The sequence below is a fragment of the Saprolegnia parasitica genome, assembly GCF_000151545.1.
Source record: "Saprolegnia parasitica CBS 223.65 unplaced genomic scaffold supercont2.57, whole genome shotgun sequence".
NCBI classification, from domain to species: Eukaryota; Oomycota; class Saprolegniomycetes; order Saprolegniales; family Saprolegniaceae; genus Saprolegnia; species Saprolegnia parasitica.
In genome coordinates, this window is record NW_012156451.1 from 27,446 (window position 1) to 47,806 (window position 20,361).

General features: G+C 58.3%; 9 protein-coding genes across 9 annotated transcripts in view; 7 read left to right on the forward strand and 2 right to left on the reverse strand.

Moving 5' to 3' along the window:
- Positions 1 to 4,957, reverse strand: part of SPRG_20928 (hypothetical protein) — a gene marked incomplete at both ends in the record, with an annotated part of 7,252 nt that extends 2,295 nt beyond the window's left edge. Inside the window, 3 exons of the mRNA XM_012349770.1 lie at positions 39 to 1,183; positions 1,271 to 1,741; positions 2,415 to 4,957. Of these exons, the coding sequence (XP_012205160.1) occupies positions 39 to 1,183; positions 1,271 to 1,741; positions 2,415 to 4,957 (4,159 nt within the window). The remainder of the gene's footprint in view (positions 1 to 38; positions 1,184 to 1,270; positions 1,742 to 2,414) is intronic.
- Positions 4,958 to 5,933: 976 nt separating this feature from the next.
- Positions 5,934 to 7,158, reverse strand: SPRG_10567 (hypothetical protein; the record flags this gene model as incomplete). The annotated part of the gene is made up of 4 exons (XM_012349694.1): positions 6,822 to 7,158; positions 6,442 to 6,777; positions 6,213 to 6,397; positions 5,934 to 6,171 (listed from the first exon to the last, which is right to left on the reverse strand). Exons 1-4 carry the CDS (start codon positions 7,143 to 7,145, stop codon positions 5,934 to 5,936), a joined length of 1,083 nt encoding a protein of 360 aa, XP_012205084.1. The 5' UTR covers positions 7,146 to 7,158.
- A 1,448-nt stretch (positions 7,159 to 8,606) lies between these two features.
- On the forward strand, positions 8,607 to 9,881 carry SPRG_10568 (hypothetical protein; the record flags this gene model as incomplete). The annotated part of the gene is made up of 4 exons (XM_012349695.1): positions 8,607 to 8,916; positions 8,963 to 9,286; positions 9,332 to 9,522; positions 9,573 to 9,881. Coding segments are annotated over 4 exons (1,069 nt in total), but the record flags the coding sequence as incomplete, so codon positions are not given.
- Positions 9,882 to 10,267: 386 nt separating this feature from the next.
- Positions 10,268 to 10,838, forward strand: SPRG_10569 (hypothetical protein; the record flags this gene model as incomplete). Its single annotated transcript, XM_012349696.1, has 3 exons — positions 10,268 to 10,376; positions 10,419 to 10,706; positions 10,786 to 10,838. The coding sequence occupies 3 exons, from the start codon at positions 10,268 to 10,270 to the stop codon at positions 10,836 to 10,838; spliced, it is 450 nt and encodes a 149-aa protein (XP_012205086.1).
- Positions 10,839 to 11,227: 389 nt separating this feature from the next.
- SPRG_10570 (hypothetical protein) lies at positions 11,228 to 11,728 on the forward strand (the record flags this gene model as incomplete). Its single annotated transcript, XM_012349697.1, has 1 exon — positions 11,228 to 11,728. The coding sequence occupies one exon, from the start codon at positions 11,228 to 11,230 to the stop codon at positions 11,726 to 11,728; it is 501 nt and encodes a 166-aa protein (XP_012205087.1).
- A 939-nt stretch (positions 11,729 to 12,667) lies between these two features.
- Positions 12,668 to 14,610, forward strand: SPRG_10571 (hypothetical protein). The gene is made up of 10 exons (XM_012349698.1): positions 12,668 to 12,713; positions 12,764 to 12,841; positions 12,885 to 12,956; positions 13,010 to 13,165; positions 13,221 to 13,682; positions 13,729 to 13,980; positions 14,028 to 14,131; positions 14,183 to 14,315; positions 14,363 to 14,413; positions 14,461 to 14,610. The coding sequence occupies exons 1-10, from the start codon at positions 12,680 to 12,682 to the stop codon at positions 14,550 to 14,552; spliced, it is 1,434 nt and encodes a 477-aa protein (XP_012205088.1). The 5' UTR covers positions 12,668 to 12,679; the 3' UTR covers positions 14,553 to 14,610.
- Positions 14,611 to 15,040: 430 nt separating this feature from the next.
- On the forward strand, positions 15,041 to 16,348 carry SPRG_10572 (hypothetical protein; the record flags this gene model as incomplete). Its single annotated transcript, XM_012349699.1, has 1 exon — positions 15,041 to 16,348. One exon carries the CDS (start codon positions 15,041 to 15,043, stop codon positions 16,346 to 16,348), a length of 1,308 nt encoding a protein of 435 aa, XP_012205089.1.
- An 861-nt stretch (positions 16,349 to 17,209) lies between these two features.
- On the forward strand, positions 17,210 to 18,478 carry SPRG_10573 (hypothetical protein). Its single transcript, XM_012349700.1, has 4 exons — positions 17,210 to 17,561; positions 17,609 to 17,935; positions 17,982 to 18,163; positions 18,214 to 18,478. The coding sequence occupies exons 1-4, from the start codon at positions 17,226 to 17,228 to the stop codon at positions 18,446 to 18,448; spliced, it is 1,080 nt and encodes a 359-aa protein (XP_012205090.1). The 5' UTR covers positions 17,210 to 17,225; the 3' UTR covers positions 18,449 to 18,478.
- A 447-nt stretch (positions 18,479 to 18,925) lies between these two features.
- Positions 18,926 to 20,077, forward strand: SPRG_10574 (hypothetical protein). Its single transcript, XM_012349701.1, has 5 exons — positions 18,926 to 19,192; positions 19,239 to 19,403; positions 19,451 to 19,574; positions 19,619 to 19,840; positions 19,893 to 20,077. Exons 1-5 carry the CDS (start codon positions 18,935 to 18,937, stop codon positions 19,994 to 19,996), a joined length of 873 nt encoding a protein of 290 aa, XP_012205091.1. The 5' UTR covers positions 18,926 to 18,934; the 3' UTR covers positions 19,997 to 20,077.
- Positions 20,078 to 20,361: the final 284 nt, after the last annotated feature.

Below are 20,361 nucleotides of genomic sequence, written 5' to 3' on the forward strand. Positions count from 1 at the left end.
GATGAGGCTCAGCATCGGCGTGATGCCGCTGCCGCCACAGATGAGGACGGCGGCGTCGTACTTGTCGACGTTGACGCTGGCGCGGCCGTACGGGCCCTCGACGCGAACAAGCATCGACGGTGCCGACTGCTGGCTGTCGAGGACGAAGAACGCATTGTCTTGGAGCGTTTGGTGCGCGCGAACCCAGACCGCGTCGACGAACCGGCCTTTCGTAAACGACTTCATGCAAAAGCCAATCGAGTCGCCGTCCGGCGTCACGATCGCTGAGAACGGATGCCACGCGACGGCTGAGATGCTTGGGATGTTGACGTAAAAGAAGGCACCGGTATGGAGGCGGTCAGCCCACGCGCGCGTCGTCTCGGTGGTCGGGAGCTCAAACGTGACCGTGTTGTGCCCATGCACGTGGATCGACGCATGGAACTTGTTGAGGTACAAGCCGCGCAGGCGCCCGAGGCCGCTCAAGAGGTAGATGCCAAGGGGAAAGATGAGCGCGTAGCGCACGGCAGTCGCATGCAATAGCAAGAGCACCAAGCCAACGACGGACGCGAGACGGTGGTAGTAGTAAAAGAGCGCGTAGAACCGGCGACGCACCATCGCCGAGAGACCCAGCGTTGAAAACACGACGAGGGCACCAAACCCATACACGGGTGACACTTGCTGCGAGCCGAACGGACCAGTCGCCGTGATGGACGCACCGTTCTGTGCCGATGCGACGAGATGCCAGAGGCCAAAACCGATGCTGAGCCGGCCGAGCCACCGGTGAAACTTGAGAATACGCTCGTGGGAAATGCCAAAAAACACTTCCCAGTGCTGTCCGCGGGCGACCGGGAGCAGCAGCAGCATGATGTGCACGAGACAGAGGTGGCCGGACGCGAGGCTCCATCGACGAAGCGACGGCGCGTCGGTAAAGTTGGCGTGCACCGACGTCGAGACGAGCACGAGGCACGCCAAGTAGATGAGCACAATGATGCCCTCGCCCACCTTCAAGTCCACGAGCGGCATCAATAGCGTGGTCAGCGTCGAGAGGCGCCGAGGCGGCGGCAGCAAGCCCCGATGGTTCACCCAGCGCCACGTGCCAAAATGCGTCGCAATGAGCCCGAGCATGATCATCGAGATGACGGACGCGACCGTGACGACCGTCGTATCGGGCGTCAACCGCAGAGCCGACTCGGTGGTTGCAATGCTACTCGGCGCATCGTTTTTTGTCGTAAATTTGATTGTCGCAGACCCCCTTGCGCTATGGATCGCCGGCCATGGAGACGACGCGTACGCCCAGTTGAGGATGTTGGCGTTCTCATTGTCGACGTGGATCGCGACGTCACCTTGGTACGAAAAGACGAGCGGACGTCGGAACGTCAGCGAGAGCCCATCGTTGGTGGACGACGCACTCAGCAGCGAGATCGACGGTGTCGGTGCTGCGACCATTTGGCTCGGTGCGTACCCTTGCATCGCAAACACTTTGGGCGTCGCAAAGCTTGCGTCAAAGACCACCGCGCGTGTGAACGGCGACGTGACCATCGACGGCGACGACGAGAGTGCGACCGAGACCCATGATGCCGCCGGCGCCTTCAAGATGAGCTGAATGCAGACGCTCGCGCTATCGACCACGAGGCTGCGCAGGGAGAGAGACGCGTCCAACGGCACGAGCGGCGCGGCGAGAAAGGCCGGCGACGTGCAATCGACGTCGTCGGCGTAGACGCTGTGGATAAGGGTCAGCGCGACAAGCACTGCACCAATCATGCTGCCAAAGTCAAAATGCACGGCTCATTCGTTTCGATTCGACCGATCGAGGCAGTTTGCATGTACGGTCCAGAGCTCTCGACCGTCAACAAACAGATGTCTGTACCACCGACACCAGTTCCGCACATCCTCGTCGAACGATGACGCCACGTCCGATTTTGCTCTGCCGTTGTACACTGCACGAACATGATGGAATGATATCATGATGGGTTGCAGGCCGTCCGCCCGAGGAACGTGTGCTTGAAAGGTAACCGACGACTTGGCGATGGGTGTGGGTAGGGTTGGCTGGATGGTCTCGTTCGGCAGATGGTACCACATCCCGCGACGTTGCAGAAACTGGTGCTGCCAGACCACGTGTGGAATGATGGTGCGCTTCTGCGCAATTCAAATTGTTGACCAAGCGAACGATGGTGCCGGTTCATCCTTGATATTATTGCCGTCTTCTTTCTTCTTCCCTCTTCTTGAATCATCTCAGACATGCGACCGGTCCCTGCCTCCTGACTCGTTGCGTGTTCTCGCGGGGCCGTATAGTGTGTCGAGGGACACACTATTCGTGTAGGACGTGGTGGAGCGATGACATCAACATTGACAGCGAATTGTCCATGTGTACATATTTCATTATGTGATATTTTGCGAATAACTTAAAACAAAACACTTCCTTGTGGAAATCGAACCCACACGCGTCGGCTTGGATCTGTGCGTCCTTGACCAACCCGATCGGGCCGCACGCGAGTACACACACGCGTCGGCGGCTGTAGCGTTCGCGGTTGATGATCTCGTCCATGCGCGGTTTCTCGCTGCTGTAGGCCACCGACTCGCCCGCCATGTTGAGGATGCCGCCGCTCGCCGTCGCCGACGTCACGACCAAGTGGGACTCGACATGCGACGGCAGCGGGTACATGAGCGGGTCCGCACAGAGGAGCTGGTGCGGCTCGCGGACGATCCAGTGCAGCACCATGCGCTGCGTCGCCTTGCTCGAGCGCTTGTGCCGGTCTTGGTTGAGGATGTTGAGCATCGGCGTGACGCCTATCCCGCCCGCGACCAAGACGACCACATCGTACTGATGCAGGAGCACCGACGCCTTCCCGTACGGCCCTTCGACGCGGACGCGAAGATGAGCCAGTGCCGGGTCGACCTCCAGCGCGCCGCGCGCTCGGACATGCACCGAGTCGACAAACGATCCTTTGGAGAGCGCCTTGACGCAAAAGCCAATCGAGTTGCCATCCGGCGTCGCGATCGCCGAGAACGGATGCCACTGGACGCCGGAAATCGTCGGAATGTTGATGTAAAAGAACGCGCACGGGTTCATTGTCTGCGCGTACTTGGTCGTTTTCAGCGTCGACGCGAGAGTGATCAGAGTCGTGCCGTCGCTGTAAGTCTCGAGCGTCGCAGCGTGCGAATGAAAGTACGCGGCGAAGCGCCAAAGGCTGTTGAGGGCGTAGACGGCAAGGGGAAACAGCATCGCGATCAGAATCGAAGGCGCGTGCAGCACGGCGAAGACAAGCCCCACGACCGCCGACGCGCGGTGGTGCCAGTAAAACACTTCATAGTACTTGCGCCGAAGCGACTCAAACGCCAAGAGGCCCATGGACGCAAAGGCCAGAAACGACACAAAGCCGTAGAGTGGAATCGCTTCCTGCGTCCCGTACGGCGCAGCGTACGTCGCACTCCCGCCTTGGTTCAAGCTCAGTGCGAAGTGCAGTGCACACAAGAGCACAAAGGACCGGCCGAGCCCTTTGTGAAACTTGAGGATGCGCTCGTGCGAGATGCCAAAGAGGATCTCCCAGTGCTGGCCGCGCGCGACGGGCAGCAGAATGAGCATGAGGTTCACGAGCCCGAGATGGCCCGTGACCAGCACGAGGCTCTGGCCGGGCTGCGCGTTCGCGAACTTGACGTGCACCGAGAACGAGACGACGCAGAGCGCCAGGAGGTACACGATCAGCACGATGCACTCGCCGAGCTTGAGGTCGGCCAAGGTCGACCGAAAGCGCATGCAATACCCGGTCGTCGGTGGCGCGCACACGGCGCTGTGGTTGAGAATGTGCCACCGCCCGACGTGGGTCACGATAATCCCGAGGAGGAGCATCACCATGAACGTGGCCGCCGTGATCACGTCCGTGTACGTAATGACGCGCAATGACTCGGACGCATTGTCGATCGGCGGCAGCGAGTTGCCACCCGCGTTGGACGCCGCGATTGACTTGATCACGACGTTGGCCGAGCCTCGGCCTTGATGCATCGACGGCCACTGCGACGTGCCGTACGCCCAGTTGATAATGTTGTATGCATCTGGACGCACGGCCACGTCCGAGGCAATCTTGACGGCGTTGGATCGGAGGAACGTGTACGTGAGCGCGCCGTTGACCGCCGACGCCGAGACGACCGAGAGCGGCGACTGGTCCGTCGCGAGCACGGTGCCTGCCTTCTTGTAGCTCAGCATCTCGTAGAGCTGCGGTGCTTTCGCCGTGCTGTCGTAGATGACGGTGTTGCCAATCGGCGACGTGACCATCGCGCTCGACGAAGCGACTGCGATCGCAATCCACGACGCGGACGAGCTCGCAGGCATGCTCACTTGGAAGCACGCGTCACTGCCGTCGGTCAGCGCCTTGATCTGCATTGGACCGCTGCCTAACGTCGCAAGCGGCGCCGCGGCAAACGCCGGTGAGTCGCAGACCGAGGCCGCTGCAGCTTTAATAGCGACTTGCGCCGACCCGCGGCCTTCGTGCATGGACGGCCACTTGGTCAAGCCGTACGCGTAGTTGATGGTGCTGTACGCATCCGGGACAATCGCCACGTCCGACGCGATTTTGACACCGTTCGAGCGCTCGAAGGTAAATGTCATGGCACCGTTGACGACCGACGCGGCTTTGGCGACGACCGGCGACTGGTCGGCAGCGAGGACGGTACCAGCCTTCTTGTAGCTCAGCATCTCGTAGAGCTGCGGCGCCTGGGCGTTCGCATCGTATATGACAACGTTGCCGATCGGCGAAGTGACCATCTTTGGGCTGGATGCAATGGCGATCGAGGCCCACGCCACGGACGCCGAGGCGGGCACGCTCACCTGGAAGCACGAGTCCGTGCCGTTTGTGATGGCCTTCATCGTAAGCGGGCCCGTGCCAAGCGTCGCCAGCGGCATGGCCTGGAACGCGGGGAGGTCACAGACCGAGGCCGCATGGACGAGCCCGACAGAGGCCAGTAGCACACGCAGCATGCCCATCGCGCCTGAAGTAGAGCGAGGCGAATGACGAATGGCTCGAGCGCGTGGCAGAGGCTCTTCATGCGTTGGGCTCAGGCGGAGGTCGATGGCCGGTTCTTCGAATGCCAGGCTGTTTCGACGCAATGTTCCGCGCGGCTACCGTACGCGTTGGCAATATTATCCTGTGTGTCTCATGCTTGAAGAAGGCTCATACTTGTTGGTAAAAATAGAGATACAAAAGGTTCATATACATTATTTGGGACATATGTGATAAATGTACTTTAGAGTCGGCTCTGTCATACGCGCGCCACGTCACAACGAACGTGACCGTCAAAGGCAATGTCTGATGATTCCGCTTTTATGGTGGCATTACAAGGTGCACTTTGCCACTCCACCGACGTCCGAACGATGTGAATACGTTCGGCAGAAGCGCTTGGTTCGTCAACGTTCCTGCCGCATGGTACCGGCCGCATCATGAAAGCGACATCAAAGATAGGACCGAGTCGTATACCAATACTGTATGGGACGCAGTCGCAGTTTACCGTAGCACGGACGAGGACGTGTGGCTATGTACAAGCGTATCATGGTCATTGGGCCAGATCTGATATTACACAACAAAATGTGGATGAACGCGTTTTGCGCACCCAGTTTTCAGTGCAAAGGTAGCGACGATGCGAGCTGAAGATGATAGAGCAAGAAGCACATATTTCTCGCTCGACGCATCCTACATGTACGTACATACACTGGAATCGCCGTCCAGTCGTCTTTCATAGAGCTGCGTCAATCGACCATTTTCAGGTCTCGTCATACTCGGCCGAGATTCCAACGAGCTGGAGTACCCAGTTGCTACAAAGCGATTTAAATCAACCAAGGGCAACAAATCAGTATGGGCAATTGATGTCAACTGGTCACCTCCGCAACGTGCCTTCGATCGACGTGACCACCTCGATGGCTCTTGAGCGCGTTGGTGGGACGAAGTTCCATGTTAATATTGACGTTACGGCGATGCTATCAAGTGCACCCACGCTAATCGGTGCATTTTTGTCTGGAGCGCCGTGAGCTCACTCTGGAAGCGCGCCGCCTTCTCGTCGTCGGTCGTGCAGTGCCGAAGGTCGCAGCCCCACAGGTGGGCCTCTTCATCGAGCGACACAAACCCGTCTTTAGTATAGTGTTGGGACCGCTGCAGCACCATGCGTTGTGTGACGCGGCCATCGTCGCACCGGTCCAGCACGACCCTACGCGCGGTCAAGATTCGTTCCAATCGTATCCAATGTACCAGAACGTGCGATTGCAAGTCAGCGCTTGTTTCGGCAGCGCTTCGTCGTCGTGGATGTTTTGCCCCACGAAGACGATGCGGGACTCGGAGACGTGGCACTCGCGGAAAAGCATGTAATGGCTCGAGCCCTGCGCAACGCTCTGGCTGTGGATGTAGAGCAGGCGCGGGTCGACTTCGTGGACGAGCTGCCAACGCCGCATGAGATGACACAAATTTGATGACGACGTACGTTGGTGTCGAGGAGGTCGAGCGCGTCGCGATGGCCAACAAGGTTGCCGTGCAACCAGCTCGCGAGCTTGGCGCGGACAAAGGCCGCGTGGGCCGAGAGCGACGCCGGGTAAGTCTTCTGATCCACGATCGTATACTGCATGCACTCGTCCTGGATGCCTTCGAGGTGGAGGACGCCAGGGACGTCGGCCGTGCTTGGCAGCCCGTATTGCGCGAGAATCCGGTCCGTGTTGTGCAGCACGTGCTGAGTGATCCAGTCGACGCCCAGTTTTCGCGCGTCTGGTGCCGCCAGAAGCGTTACATGGCGCCACGACGGCGTCGTACACCGCGGTGTCGCCTATCACCAGGGGCGTGAGGGTCCATGTTCCAGCATGGGCGTACCGCAAGACCGCGCTGCGTCGCAACCCACGTGACCATCGCGCGCAGAAGCGTGCGGTTGGTCGACTTCTTGGCTATAAGCTCTGAGTTGTCGGCGTGGCTCGTCTGCGTGCCATCGTGCAGCGCAAGTGCCACGTCGCGCCAGGGTAAGCAGGTCGAGGGCGGTTGCTGCTGCTGCAGCGCGTGAAGCTGCGCCTCGAGCTCGGGCACAAGCGCCTGTAGCGCACGGATCTCGTCCAGCGTGTTCTGGCGGTAGATCTGCTGCTTCTGACGGTTGTAGATGCGCTTCCGGCGCTTCCGCTCGGCGGGGTCGACGGGCCGACGCATGCGCAGTGTTGATTGCAAATTGCAAATGGCATCAGTGCGTGTTGTTACCGCCGTCCAGTGACCGTGTAGAAAGGACTGGATGCCTTTTTATACCTGTGTTTCGTATGCGCATAATAATCTTACGTTTAGTGGCGGTCACGGGAACGTGGTTTGATTTAAGGCATTTCTATTCTTGTCGGAGCCGTATCCGGCGTCATCCGGTGCGGTATCACGCAACTTCAACATTGAACCGTCATGAGCGCGCATGTGCACAAAGCAAAGAGGCATGCAAACCCGTCAAAGACCCATCGGTACCTTTGTAAACGACCCAAGCGCAAGTACGAGCGTACTAGACTGCCCGTGGTAGTCGCCTTGCGCAACGACGTCAGCACCAAGATCACAGTTGATTTCCCTGATTTCCGCAGATTCCAGTTCTCAACCGGCTGTTGTTGAGAGCGCTCGATCCATTTCTACATTGATCAATCCATGCTCGGATAGCTTGCTCAGGCACTGTTTTTAAACCGTCTTGCGGCACGGTAAGAGTCGCCAACCGCAAACGCGCGCGATGGATACCGAGCAAGGTGGTGAGCCGCATCACCGGTCTGGAGCACTGATCTGTCGGACGCACTATGTACATATTTGTCACACACGTTCATGGCCCACGCACAAATCATTCCGTTGTCTTGTACGCTACTAGTCCAAGGGCTCTCGAGGACCACCAAAGACAATCGAGATTCCAAGAACCAACTTTAGGGTTCCGTTGGCAACGTCAAAGGGATAGAGAAGAAAGGGGCAACACCTGAGCCACACCTCCTGGGTATAAATCAAGTATCCACCGACTGGACAAAGATCGAGGTCGACTAGGTCCCGTCTGCATCTCGACACGAGCGAGGCACACGGCAACGTAAAGCACAGGGATTGGAGGGCCATGGGCAACAACCAATGCACGAATGCGTGCACGTGACGTTATCATAAAGAGCCATACCGCGAGCCTATGAGAATGATAGGAAAAAGAGGTGCCGCTGAGCCGACGGAAACGGCCTGCATCCAAGTGCACAAGTGAGCGTTCAGTCGTTCACGTTGGTTGCACTTCCCGGTAAAGTGCTTCCACGCAGCCACCATCATTCAGCATCTCACGGTGCGTGGAGCACGAACATCTCTTTCGATCGCATTGACACTTTTGGCATCATAGAGGAAGACAATACAATGTGCCGATAGTTGATGGAAGACGTGCAGTACCGGCATCGTCAGGCCAATGGCAAAGGATGCGGTCGCCCCTCATCGCTGCGATGAGTTCACACACCCAGCAGATGGTACGTATGTGCGTTATACCTCGATGCATCGTCGCAAAAGACCAAGCGGTAATCGAGGCACACTCCTATCTAACGTTAGATTGCGCATTCACATCCTGAACGTATTGGATAGTAGTCAGGTGGAGTGTTGGTCACCCGTGGTACTGGCGAAAGTGCAATTCGCAGACAGCATGCCCGAGGCGATCGATGCCCGGACGACTCGCACGCTGCGCAACACGGCCAAGGTCCAGCGGTACCGAAAGCGACTAGTGGCGACCAAGGAGGACCTCGCCGACCAGGCGACGCGCCTCCAGACCATCATCACAGTCCACAAGCTCACAGCGCCCTTGGGCTGGGACGACGTGTGCTCGGCGCTGGCGGAGACCCGCGAAGAAGCCAGCGCGTCAAACCGTGCGCTCAAGGCCAAGCGCAACGAGATGGATCAGATCATCGCGACGATGACCAAGTGGGTCGCGTCGATGACGCGGCCATCGGTGCAGGTACGTTGTGCACATCATCGCTGGCGGCTGACCTTCCATGGTGTAGTCAATGCTGCCAAAGTCGCTCGGCTGGAGTCGCACGAGCTTGTCGGCGGACCGGACGTCTCGCAAGATGGGGTTTGACTGGTACACGCTCCACCTGCGCAACAACACGGACCGGTTTTTTGCCCAATGCAACTTTCCATCGAACGGCGGCACCAACTGCTTCCACGTCGTCGAAGGCGACGACGATATCTTCCACTTTATTTGGAGCTACCAGCACGAATACGAACTGCCTATACAAGACGTGTACGCTGGCATTCGTCTGCCGATTTGGAGGAAGCTGCGCGCTGACACGTCGGCATTCCCAATTGAAATGCTCGACCAAGAGGTACATCTATCAACGCCACCAACACATAGTAAACCTACCTGATAGCTTTTGGATGACGTGGCGCCACGCAAGATGATGTATCGTCGGGTCGTGCTCTCGGAGAAGCGCACCGACGTGCTTCTCACGCGGGAATTCCCCGCCGACGCCACGAGCGACCGTATTGTATTTGTGTCCGGCAACATTCACGAAGACGCTCTCCTCCCCGAGAGCCACTACCTTCGCAACCGCATGTTTTGGTACTCCCCCTCGAGAGTAGCATTCAAGTGACACCGTCGCTGCTGACTAGGCATGTGCTCGAACCGGTGGGCCCCAACCGGACGCGGCTCCGGGTTGTCTGGACCATCTCGTCCTTTTTGTCCAATCAGAAGCCCGTGACGTGGGCAGAAGAGGCCGCGGTGCTCAAACGCGACCTCGGCGACGGCCCCGAGCATGTCCGAAAGCAGCGATTCCACGACATTAGCCGGCGGGACATGGCCATGCCCGATGACGCATGGAAAGCGCTCTTCACGTTCGAGTACGAAGCGTCGTAGCACCCTCGTTCTCGCTGCCAAGTTTATGCCTATCGACTATCTATGAAATACAGTGAATCGCATCCAGTCGACGTGCAAGCAATCCGTTGACTTTGCATCGGTGGCATTGTAAAGACAGTGTTTCTAATCCAGTGTTTGTAATACAGCGTTTGTGTACGGCGTACGTACCGCGATGACTCTCGCGCACGAGCTGGTAGTGCATTGGCGTCGGTATCGTAGTATCAATTGAAATCGAACGACTCGATTATTCCTTTTGCAAACTGAAGTCTTTATCAAGACCACTTCGGCAATTGCATTTCGTCGGCCCCCAACACTGGTTCAAATCGTGTCACAAACACTGTTTCAACAACCGAACGACGATCTAGAGTGATGGTCGTCGTTCTGCAACACCGATGACCGTCGTCGTTAGCGCAGACCAATTGACACCATTGGCACTTGCATTTTCGACAGCATGGCCAGGCCCATCGTCACGGACGCAGAGTTGCTCCGCCGCATCTCGGCGTACCAAGACGGCTACGACCACGACACGCAGCACCTCGTCGTGCTGCTGCGCCAGGCCGGTGCGTTTTCCCGAACGCCGTTTCCGTAGCCGCGCCTCGCAGCGACAACGCTAACTTTTGCGACCGAGTGGAAGGGCTTCGCATGCGACGGCGATCCGGTCGGCGTTTTCTTGCGTCTCTTTACATGGATCCCGTACCTTCAACGTGCTCATGCCGCCACAGACGTTCACCGACTGCTCAAGCACGACGACATTGCAGGTGCGCTATTGGTGTATGCGAGCTATATCCAGGATCCAACGCTGCTTACGACGGTGCTCGATCGAAGCACAGAAGTGCCGCAGCACTACGTCCTGCGCGCGCTCGAGGTGGCAGCCTACAAGAACAACTGTGGTCTCACCAGGGCGCTTCTTACCACGTCGTATGCATCCGATCGCGTGCCGAGGTCACCTAAACGTGATGACGTTGCTAGAGGACTACGGAACGCCGGCCGTGCTTGACACGGCCGTCGCGTCCGGACACTAGACTGCGAGGTGACGTCACAAGAACATGCATGCGCGTACGACGAGCGCGCACTGGCAGACGCGGCCGCTGCCGGCTTCAACGAGGTGCTTGACTTCGTTCACTCCACGTGGCATCCCACGTGTGATTCCGACCTCCATGACGTGGCAGCGTCGCATCGATTTCCCACCGAGGGTGCTTTGGAGGCGGCGGTTCGAGCCGGGCAAACGGGTGCGGTTCATTTTCTCTTGGGGCTGTGCCGCTTCGCCGACCGCGAAAAGGCCATCGAGTACGCTGTGCGATCTGGGCGTGTTCAACTCCTCGTCTCCCTTGGCGAGGCTCCGTTGTCCTGCTGGCCACGTGATAACGCAACGCTCCTCCGCGCGATTGATGCGGGCCAGGACGAGCTCAGCATGCTTCTTTTGCCGTACCGAACGCAGCCAATCTTGCACCGGGTCGCCTGCCGTGGTCGTCTGCAGCTCGTGACGGCGCTGCTTGCCGACACGGACGAAGAATGCGAGCGCGACACACTAGATACGGTCGCGACCCACGGCTCGGTTGAGATGCTGCAGCTCTTGCTACAGCATCGCAGCGGCAATGTGACGGCTCGCGCGATGGACGGCGCGGCGGCCAACGGGCACATGGCGACCGTTGTCTATTTGCACGAAAATCGCATGGAAGGCTGCACGACGGCGGCCATGGACGCGGCCGCGCGACACAACCATTTAGACGTGGTTCGATTCCTCCATTTACACCAGCATGAAGGCTGCACGGCGGCAGCGATCGACGGCGCCGCACGCATGGGACACCTCGAAATGGTCCATTTCCTCACGACCTTTCGGCGAGAAGGGTATACCGCACGGGCCCTGGAAGAAGGGACGTCCGACCGCGGCTTAAAACGACCCCACCTCTAGGAATCGCGTTGGTTTAAGAATTGCATAGTACGAGTAATCACTCGGCAAATGTATGTGTCTTGACGAAGGCATGGTTTTGTGTGATGGAACCCGCGTCTCTGCACCAACACACCAGATTATTGCTGCTGTACACTCCGCCGTGCATCGTCCAATGGTCACTAATGAGGAGGATGCGTGTCCTCGAGCATTGTATCTAGTGCAGGGTGTCGGGCGAGATTGGTCGGGCGAGATTGGTCGGGCTCGTTGGCGGTCTGTGTCGAAAGGTCGCCCGAAACCACCGACGCCGACGACGATCCGACGACCGCCGTCCGTAGAGCGGCGTGGCGCGACTCGCACGTCATTCTACCAGTAGACGGACATACATGGTCGTCGTACATTGGCAACTGACGTGGCATCGCCGTGAGCATCGAAACTGCAGCCGCCCCAACAAAAGTTCGAAGCTTAGAGCGTTTACTTTATCCGGATAGCGAAGTTCGCAGCTTCGGCCACGACCTTCAACTGATCGAATTCATCTCGTTTGACGAGCTATGTTCGCGCGCAGCATAACCAAAGGTTATGCTCGCGCTCGATACAACCTGTATTCCATCTTTTTGAGGTCGTGCATCACCAATGGCCGTCTCCATGTGCTTGCCAATATACTTCGGACAGTCCTTTGCCGTAGACGGAGAGGACGCGCCGTACGTCGCATTCTCGGGGCTATCCAATGCAGAAACGATGCACACGGTGACGTTGGCACACAAGGCGTGAATGGCACGTGAAAAAGCAGGTCACTGCTTCCCTCGCAGACGCACGACGGGCATCGAAGTAGAATAATCGAAGTTGGCGGCGATCTTTATCCGGATTTGTTCTGGGAAACCGGCGAGTTGTTCCAGGCGTCGCGTGGCGAAGAAGGTTAAGCGGCCGCGACCGACGCTCCATTCACTTTGCTTCCGTCGACCTAGGAAGAGGGACATGCAGCTCTTCGAACCCGAGCCCGAGTACATCGGTACGTCAGCCCGCGCCGGGCACGGTCTCATGGCCACACGCGCTTGGTAGACGAGCGCCGCTGGGAGCGCATCGAGACGCTCGGCGAAGGCTACAGCCCGCGGACAGGCCATACCGTCGTCTCCTACGGTACATGCTGGCGCGGTGATGATGGCGAGCTCACGCCACGCAGGCGCGACGTTGTACGTCTTTGGTGGCACGGACCGGCGGCGGAGGCAGCAAGACCTCTTCCAGTTCGACATTGGTACGCCATTCTGGCGGGATGCCCAGAGCTCATGCGATGGCGGATGCTTGTAGAGTCGTGCATGTGGTCGCAAGTGGATGTAAACGGGACGCTGCCGCCTCGGCGGTCGGGCGCGCTTGGCGTCGTCCATGAGAACAACATGTACATCTTTGGCGGCTACGACGGGCGCGACGGCAACTACTTTAACGACCTCTTCTTCTTCAACTTTGGTACGTCGTCGAAGCACTACTGGCGTAGCCGGGATGCTGACGAATATGACGCTAGAGACGCGCAAGTGGAGCGAGATGCCCAACCTCTCGATCGTCAAGCCCGAGTCGCGCACGGACCACATCATGGTGCTGCACGCGTCGAATATTTATATCTTCGGCGGCTACAATGGGTCGAGCCGCTTCAACAACATGTACCGCTACGAGCTCCTCGAGAAGCGCTGGCGCAAGATGGACGCGACGGGGCAAATTCCGTCCGGTCGGTTCGGTCACTCGGGCGCGGTGCACGAGGCGTCAAAGCGGCTCGTCATCTTTGGCGGCTGGGACGGCCGCGATACGCTGGACGATCTGTACGAGTACCATCTCGAGACAGGCGTCTGGGCTGTCATGAAGACAACGGGCAAGAGCCCGCCGCACCGGTACCGCCACACGGCCGTCATCTACGAAGACAGTATGTTTGTCTTTGGCGGCGTCGACAAGGCCCACTCGCGCTTCAACGACCTCCAGCGCCTCGACCTCGGTACGCTACATGTGTCCATTGTAGCAAAGACTTATGGAGTGCCTAGTGACCAACACGTGGAGCGAAGTGTACACAAGCGGGTATGTGCCCAGCAGCCGCACGTTCCATCGAGCGGTCGTCGTGACCAACCGCATGTACCTTCTCGGCGGCTACGACGGCACAGATCGCCTCCACGACCTCTACTCGATCCACGTCGGGCCGCTCTCGCCGCCATCGCTCCTCAACCTCTGTGCAGCGTACACACGCCACAACGTCGACCGGATTTTAGAGCACCACTCGTTCCGCGGTGTGCCCTACGGTAACCCACAGCGCCACGCGTGGCACGATCTATATTGCCATCCTTAGACGTCCTGGGCCAAGTCATCTTTCGCCGAGACGGCGACAACGACCTTCGCGGCAAGTGCACCGTCTGTCGTGATGGCCGTTGCAGTCTCTACAAGCTCTCCCGGGTACGTGGCGTCTTGGTTACGAGACGCGGGCAACTCAGCACACACGCGTAGATGCCAGCACCAGAGAGTGCGCCACCCGCACGGCATCTACGGTCGCGCGATCGCCCCAACAAGCACGTCGAAAACACCATGCCGTGCGTCTGTGGACATGGCAACGGCCTGCACGAGCTCATTGACGAACGCAGTACGTCGCGCAAGCATCGCTCGCTTGGTCTGATATCCTCGGCCTAGAGCTCTTTGGCGACCGCGTGCCCATGAACGACACAAACGGCAAGAGCAAAGGTATGCGCGGAATGGAAGCAGACAACTGGAATTGAACTTGCGTCTAGTGCTCCTCTTGTACAACTTGTACAAGCGAATCTTTGACGGTCCGATCCCGCCGTCCGCCGAGCACCCGCCAAACCAAGCGTCAAGCGCGTAGCGACCGCGCCTCAGTGACTGCATAAATAAAACGCGTAAAACAACCCGATTCGGCACCACGTCAAATGGCTTCGCAGTAGTGTGCCCTGTGGAAACGCGACAACGGACGATTTAGTCGCTAATTCGCTTGGCACTACATGTCAAAACGACGAGTGGGACGAGACAACTCTTGAGGCACGGCTTTTGGAGGCCCGACTCGTGATGGATGGCCGCCGATAGACGAGGTCATCGCCCTCGCGTCGAACGTCGAGTGAGAGCGTGAATCCAGAGATTTGATACCATAGTTGGAGTGGAGCTAATAGTGATTTCTGCGCTGTAAAAAGAGTAGAGGGTGCCGGCACCATGGCCGCGGAATCGACGGCCACTGAGAAGTGGGTTACGTCAACCAGCTGTTCATGCTCGGACCTGTAACGTTCAGTCTGTCGCAGGCAAAGCCTCCTCGTCGTCCATTGCCGATCACAGACACAAGCGAAGTACCAATACGGGTAGATGAGCGAGAGTCCCAAACACACGCCGTTCGAACGAGAGGCGCCGCCGCCCCGGGCCACGGCCTTTCGCGAGATCGTGCTGCTCGGGATCATCTGCTTTGCGTGCCCCGGTATGTTTAACGCGCTCAACGGCCTCGGCGGCGGTGGCCAGCTCGACACGTCGGTAGCATCCAACGCCAACGTTGCGCTCTACGCGTGCTTTGCACTCTTCTCGTTTCTCGCGGGCTCGATGCACAACCTCCTCGGACCGAAACCTTGCGTGCTCCTCGGCGGTCTCACGTACGCAGTCTATGCTGGGTCGCTCCTCCACTACAACATCCATGGCTCGTCGACCCTCGTCGTTATTGCCGGCGGCCTCCTCGGCGTTGGCGCGTCCTTGCTCTGGACAGCGCAAGGCGCCATGATGCTGGCGTACCCAAGTGAGCACGAAAAAGGCACGTTCATCTCGACGTTCTGGATTGTCTTCAACCTCGGCGGCGTCCTCGGCGGCTTTATCCCGTTCGGCTGCAACTTCCACTCGGCCGCATCGACCGTGAACGATGCCACGTACATTGGTTTTATGGCCATCATGGTGCTCGGGGCGCTGCTGGCGCTTTTGCTGCGTCGCCCACACCGCGTCGTGCGCTCGGACCACTCGCTCGTGGAGTACCCCACGAGTGCAACGTCGCCGCTCATCGAGCTCCGCGGTCTCTGGACGGCGCTCCGCGATCCCCGCGTGCTCTGCTTGCTCCCCGCGGCGTTTTACTCGAATTTCTTTTACGCCTACCAGTTCAACAACGTCAACGGAAAGCTCTTCACGCTTCGCACACGGGGCCTCAACAACGCTCTCTACTGGGCCATGGAGATGCTCGGCGCCTTCGTCTTTGGCACCAAACTCCTCGACGTCGACGATTGGTCGCGCGCGAAACGAGCCCGCGTGGGCTTGTTTGTGCTCACGGCGCTCTGCGTGTTGACGTGGGCGCTCGGCGCGGGCCTCCAGTCGACGTATACGCGGACGTCGACGCAAGAACTGATCGACTTTACCGACGCCAAAGCCGCGTTTCCGATGGTCGTCTACCTTCTCTACGGCTTCCTCGACGCGACCTTCCAGACCTATGTCTACTGGATGATTGGGGCGCTCACCAACGACGCGTCCGAGCTCGCGCGCATCGTGGGGCTTTACAAGGCCTTTCAGAGCGCGGGCGGTGCCATCTCGTGGAAAGTCGATGTTGCCGGATCGGGCTTGATGCTCCAGCTCGGACTCAATTGGGGCCTCATGCTGCTCGCGCTGCTCTGCATGGTCCTTGTTGCCCGCAACTTGACCAAGTAGTACTAGTAATTGGTATACGTTCGAGTGAAAGAGTGCACAATTTTGTCATCCATCGTGTCACTGTGTGACTGATTCCGCCTCCAAACGCCAGACAAAGGGAGGCCGTACTTCCAAACACCAGCGTGTGTACTAAGAGGCAAATAGGGAACTAGATAGGCTAACTGACTACTGGAGCCCTGGCCATAGGCTCCTGTGCAGTCCCATCCTAACGGTTTCTCGGTAGGCCTATCTTACAGATAGATTGATACAAACTCATCGCCGTGTACCTAGCGGCTGTAGTGCTGTGCAGGTCAAATATCCAGTGCTCAACCACTGTATAAGGCATCTACTGCCACACACTGCACAAAGCCCTCGCAGCGCGACAATGGAACACATTGACGTAAAAGTCTCTCTGTTGCTTCCCGGTACACCGCCGTTGCTTTCCAGGTGAGTTTATCTACTACTACGCGGGCCAACGACGTTCGAGTCCTCCGACGCCAGAATAGGCGCCCAGACAGCTCAGACGCCTATGGCTCGATTGCACCTCTGGCAGATATTGATCCGAACGGGTTTTATAGCTGCAACAGTTTACCTATACCGTTGCCAAGGTCTCTCTACCGTGCGCGAGGAATAATGCTACACGAATGATCGATCGCCATCAGCATGGCACCACCCTGCCACTGCACTAGAACGGCCGCCACGATGGTTACTTTGTACAGTACTTGAGCATCTGAGCAAAAAGATTTCGTCGCTCCTGCACTGAATGTCGCCTGTCTCTAGTTAGTTGGCCGTCATCGACTAAGCTCATGTGTGGCATTTGGCATCCACAATGGACCAATCCGGAACAATCCAAGCAATCGTGGCCAATCAGAGGCGGTCAATCTCCATTACGCCCATCATGGTTCAAGACACAAACCCGAATGAGGATGAAAGCCTCGCGCCGACCGTGCTCGAGGACGACCCGCGGGCTGACTACCGCCTCAAGAACCGTCTCAAGCAGCGCAAGTTCCGGGCGCGCTACCAGGCCGACCGTGCGCAGCTAGAGGCCGAGATCGACGAGCTATCGGCTGTGCTCGCGATTCCGCCGGCGCTCGCGTGGTCGCACGTGGCCGCCGTCTTTGCCGCCGCCACCAAGGACGCGTCGCGAGAGAACTTGCGCCTCCGCGCGATACACGCGCGTCGCGCCCGGCTCGCGCAAGCCATCTCGCGCTGGGTGACCGCGTCCGCTATCTCGGTCCTCCGAGCCATCATCGGCGCCCCGTCGCTCATAGTAGCGCGTAGGGTGTGCCCCGGACGTCGTCGATTCCGCGCGTGACGCTGCTGGCAGATGAGAATGCGCGCAAGCTGGGCGTCGACTGGATCACGACGCAGTGGTACCACAACACGGACCGCATGCTCTCGCATTATGGCTTTCCGGGCGCGTCGTCCCGGCCCATTGTGGACTTTAACGTCCAAGTCCTCCACGACGATACGTTTAACCTCTACTGGCGCATCCAGCGGGAGCTGCCACTGTCGCTTGAGGCGGCCGACGCTGCGCTCTCCGGTCGGATCCGTTCGCTCTTTCGAGGCGATAGCCTCCCCGACTTTTACTCGCTCGTCGATCGCGAGGTATTTTCCTTGCCAAGAGGTATAGAGTAATGCTAGAATTGCGTAGCTCCTAGCACAAGTCGACCCAACGCTCTTGTACCGCTGCGGCGCCAAGGAAGACGACGGCGAGACAGACATGTTTCTCAGCCGCGAGTTTCGAACCCTTGACCGCGTCGTCTTTGTCGGCGGCAGCGTCCAGGACGACGATCGCATCGACCACAACCACATGTGGCACCACCGCACCTTCTGGTATGCAGGTATATTATAGCTCAACAAATGGTCCAACGCTCGCTTTGTAGGTACGTTCTTGATCGGACATCGCCGACGACGTGCACGTTGCGCGTGCTCTTTTGGCACTCGAACCTCTTTACGAAGGACCGAGGGTACACCCTCGAAGACGAAGCGGCCGCGTGGGACCACGTTGTCGGCAGTAGCACCGAAGACGTCGAGTTTGAGAAGCTCCGGCGTCTCATGTTTGCCCGGTGCCCCGACGCCATTTACAGCCGAGACAAGTACCTCGCACTGGAGCCGTAAGGCTTGGTCCTTAATGAAGCATCTATATGTCCCTGCTGGCGTGCTCGGCAAGTAACCGCCCGTGTCGAATTCATTGGTGCATCGACGAGCACTGCACTGTGCAGCTATCACCGACACCCGACACCAAGGCTGCGTCGCAGGGGAACATGACATTCAGAGGCCACTAATCAAACTCAAAGGACACATGTCACAGAGCGACACGAGCTTCCAACTCTAAGGTTATGGCATCCGTACGACACTTGTCCTATTCGACAGGCACAGCGGATGGGGCCGAATATTGTCTTCTTGTGCACACATGGAAGCAGTGTACTACCTACTACCCCGCTTCCTACGATAGCACGTCGGAAGACGCCAAACGTGCAACGGGAGACCCACCACTTGGCCGTTGCCGTTTCGGGTGGTATTTTGACGCCAACGGACGCATCAAGATGGCGCATTCGATTCACTCCGTCTCCTTCTGTGCCGCACAATTCGAAACGCAGAAGCATGGCAGCAGACCTCGCATCCTTCAAGGCCTCGGTGCTGGCCGAGTTTCCGCTCGAGCGCATGGAAACCGCGGGTCTCGTGCCAATGGGCAACCTGGATGATACGCTCACGCGGTACTTGGCGGCGCGCCCGACCCAGGCCGAGTCGCTCAAGATGATTCGAGACAGCATGCGCTGGCGCGAAGAGAACAACATCGGGCGCCTCGCGAAGCAATTCATGGTGCCTAAGGCCAAGGCCGACGTCATCCGCCGCTACCTCGTAGGTCTTTGCGTCGTATATGGGAGGAAGATTCACGTTACTGTAGCCGCAAGGCTGCCACGGCGTCGATAAGGAAGGCAACGTACTCCTCATCGAGGACATTGGGGGCCTCGACACGGACGCGATGGCCAAGACGTGCAAATTCGACGACGTTCTCAACGCGCACATTCAGAAATGCGAGTTTCAAATGCACTACACCTTCCCCAACGCCGTACGACGTATCGCAATCATACCTCCATCGTCGAACGCTCCAAATAGGCCAAGCGCGTCGGGAAGACCATGGTCAAGTCCACCATCATTTATGACCTCGCGGGCATTGGCATGCACACGCTCAAAAAAGTGGTGTTTCAATTTGTCAAGGAGGTGGCCGTCATCAACCAAGGTAAATTGATCGGTGTGTATATGTCAACGCGGACGTAAAACTAGATCATTACCCCGAGACGCTCAACCGTGTCTTCATCGTGAACGCGCCGCTCTTCTTTTACGGCACGTGGAAGCTCATCGAGGTGTTCCTCAACGAGAATTCGCGCAAGAAAATTTCCATTTTGGGCAAAAACTTCAAGCCGACACTGCACACGCACATTGACGCGGACCAGCTCCCCAAGTCGCTCGGCGGCACGTGCGAGTGCTTTCCCGGTCAGCCCGTCGGTGCGTCCTTTCTCAAAAGCCTCTGCAGAAAGGCCTGCATCGTGTCGAATAGGCGGCTGCATCTCGTCGAGTGCGTTCGTGGGGACGCATTTTTGGAACGAAATGGACAGCACGTTGCGCCCATGCGACGGCGACGATGGGACGCTGCCAGCGTAAAGCGAGCGTGATCGACATAGCGGTGTCTGCCGTGTTAATAGACTAGCAAGTTTATCATGGACCACGACTCTTCTGTCCGACCTACTGCGTGGACGCACTATAAGATCGTAGCGCAGCAGAAAGGCAGCGACTGCCTACGTCGCAGTAGCCAGTGCGCATACGCTGGCGCGACCAACAGGCGTCGTCGTCCGTCTTACGCGTCCACCTCTGCCGATGCTATCCTGATGCGCTCGAATCTTGCACCCGCGCCACTCGAGCTTTTGTGTCCAGCGTTCCCACACCGCAGCTGGCAGCGCTACAATTGTACGGCGGATACGTGACATTGCCGTTGCCGCGCCAAGAATTGCTTGCCGGCGCTTGGCCCA

Bases quoted from the DNA above. Each gene is read 5' to 3' on its own strand.
- SPRG_10574 (XM_012349701.1), top strand. From the start codon at position 18,935: ATGGCAGCAGACCTCGCATCCTTCAAGGCCTCGGTGCTGGCCGAGTTT. The intron at 19,193-19,238 runs GTAGGTCTTTGC...ACGTTACTGTAG, and splicing joins ACGTCATCCGCCGCTACCTC to CCGCAAGGCTGCCACGGCGT. The intron at 19,841-19,892 runs GTGCGTCCTTTC...CGTGTCGAATAG, and splicing joins CTTTCCCGGTCAGCCCGTCG to GCGGCTGCATCTCGTCGAGT.
- SPRG_10571 (XM_012349698.1), top strand. From the start codon at position 12,680: ATGCAGCTCTTCGAACCCGAGCCCGAGTACATCG. The intron at 13,166-13,220 runs GTACGTCGTCGA...ATATGACGCTAG, and splicing joins CCTCTTCTTCTTCAACTTTG to AGACGCGCAAGTGGAGCGAG. The intron at 13,683-13,728 runs GTACGCTACATG...TGGAGTGCCTAG, and splicing joins CCTCCAGCGCCTCGACCTCG to TGACCAACACGTGGAGCGAA.
- SPRG_10573 (XM_012349700.1), top strand. From the start codon at position 17,226: ATGGTTCAAGACACAAACCCGAATGAGGATGAAAGCCTCGCGCCGACC. The intron at 17,562-17,608 runs GTCCTCCGAGCC...AGTAGCGCGTAG, and splicing joins TGACCGCGTCCGCTATCTCG to GGTGTGCCCCGGACGTCGTC. The intron at 18,164-18,213 runs GTATGCAGGTAT...CTCGCTTTGTAG, and splicing joins TGGCACCACCGCACCTTCTG to GTACGTTCTTGATCGGACAT.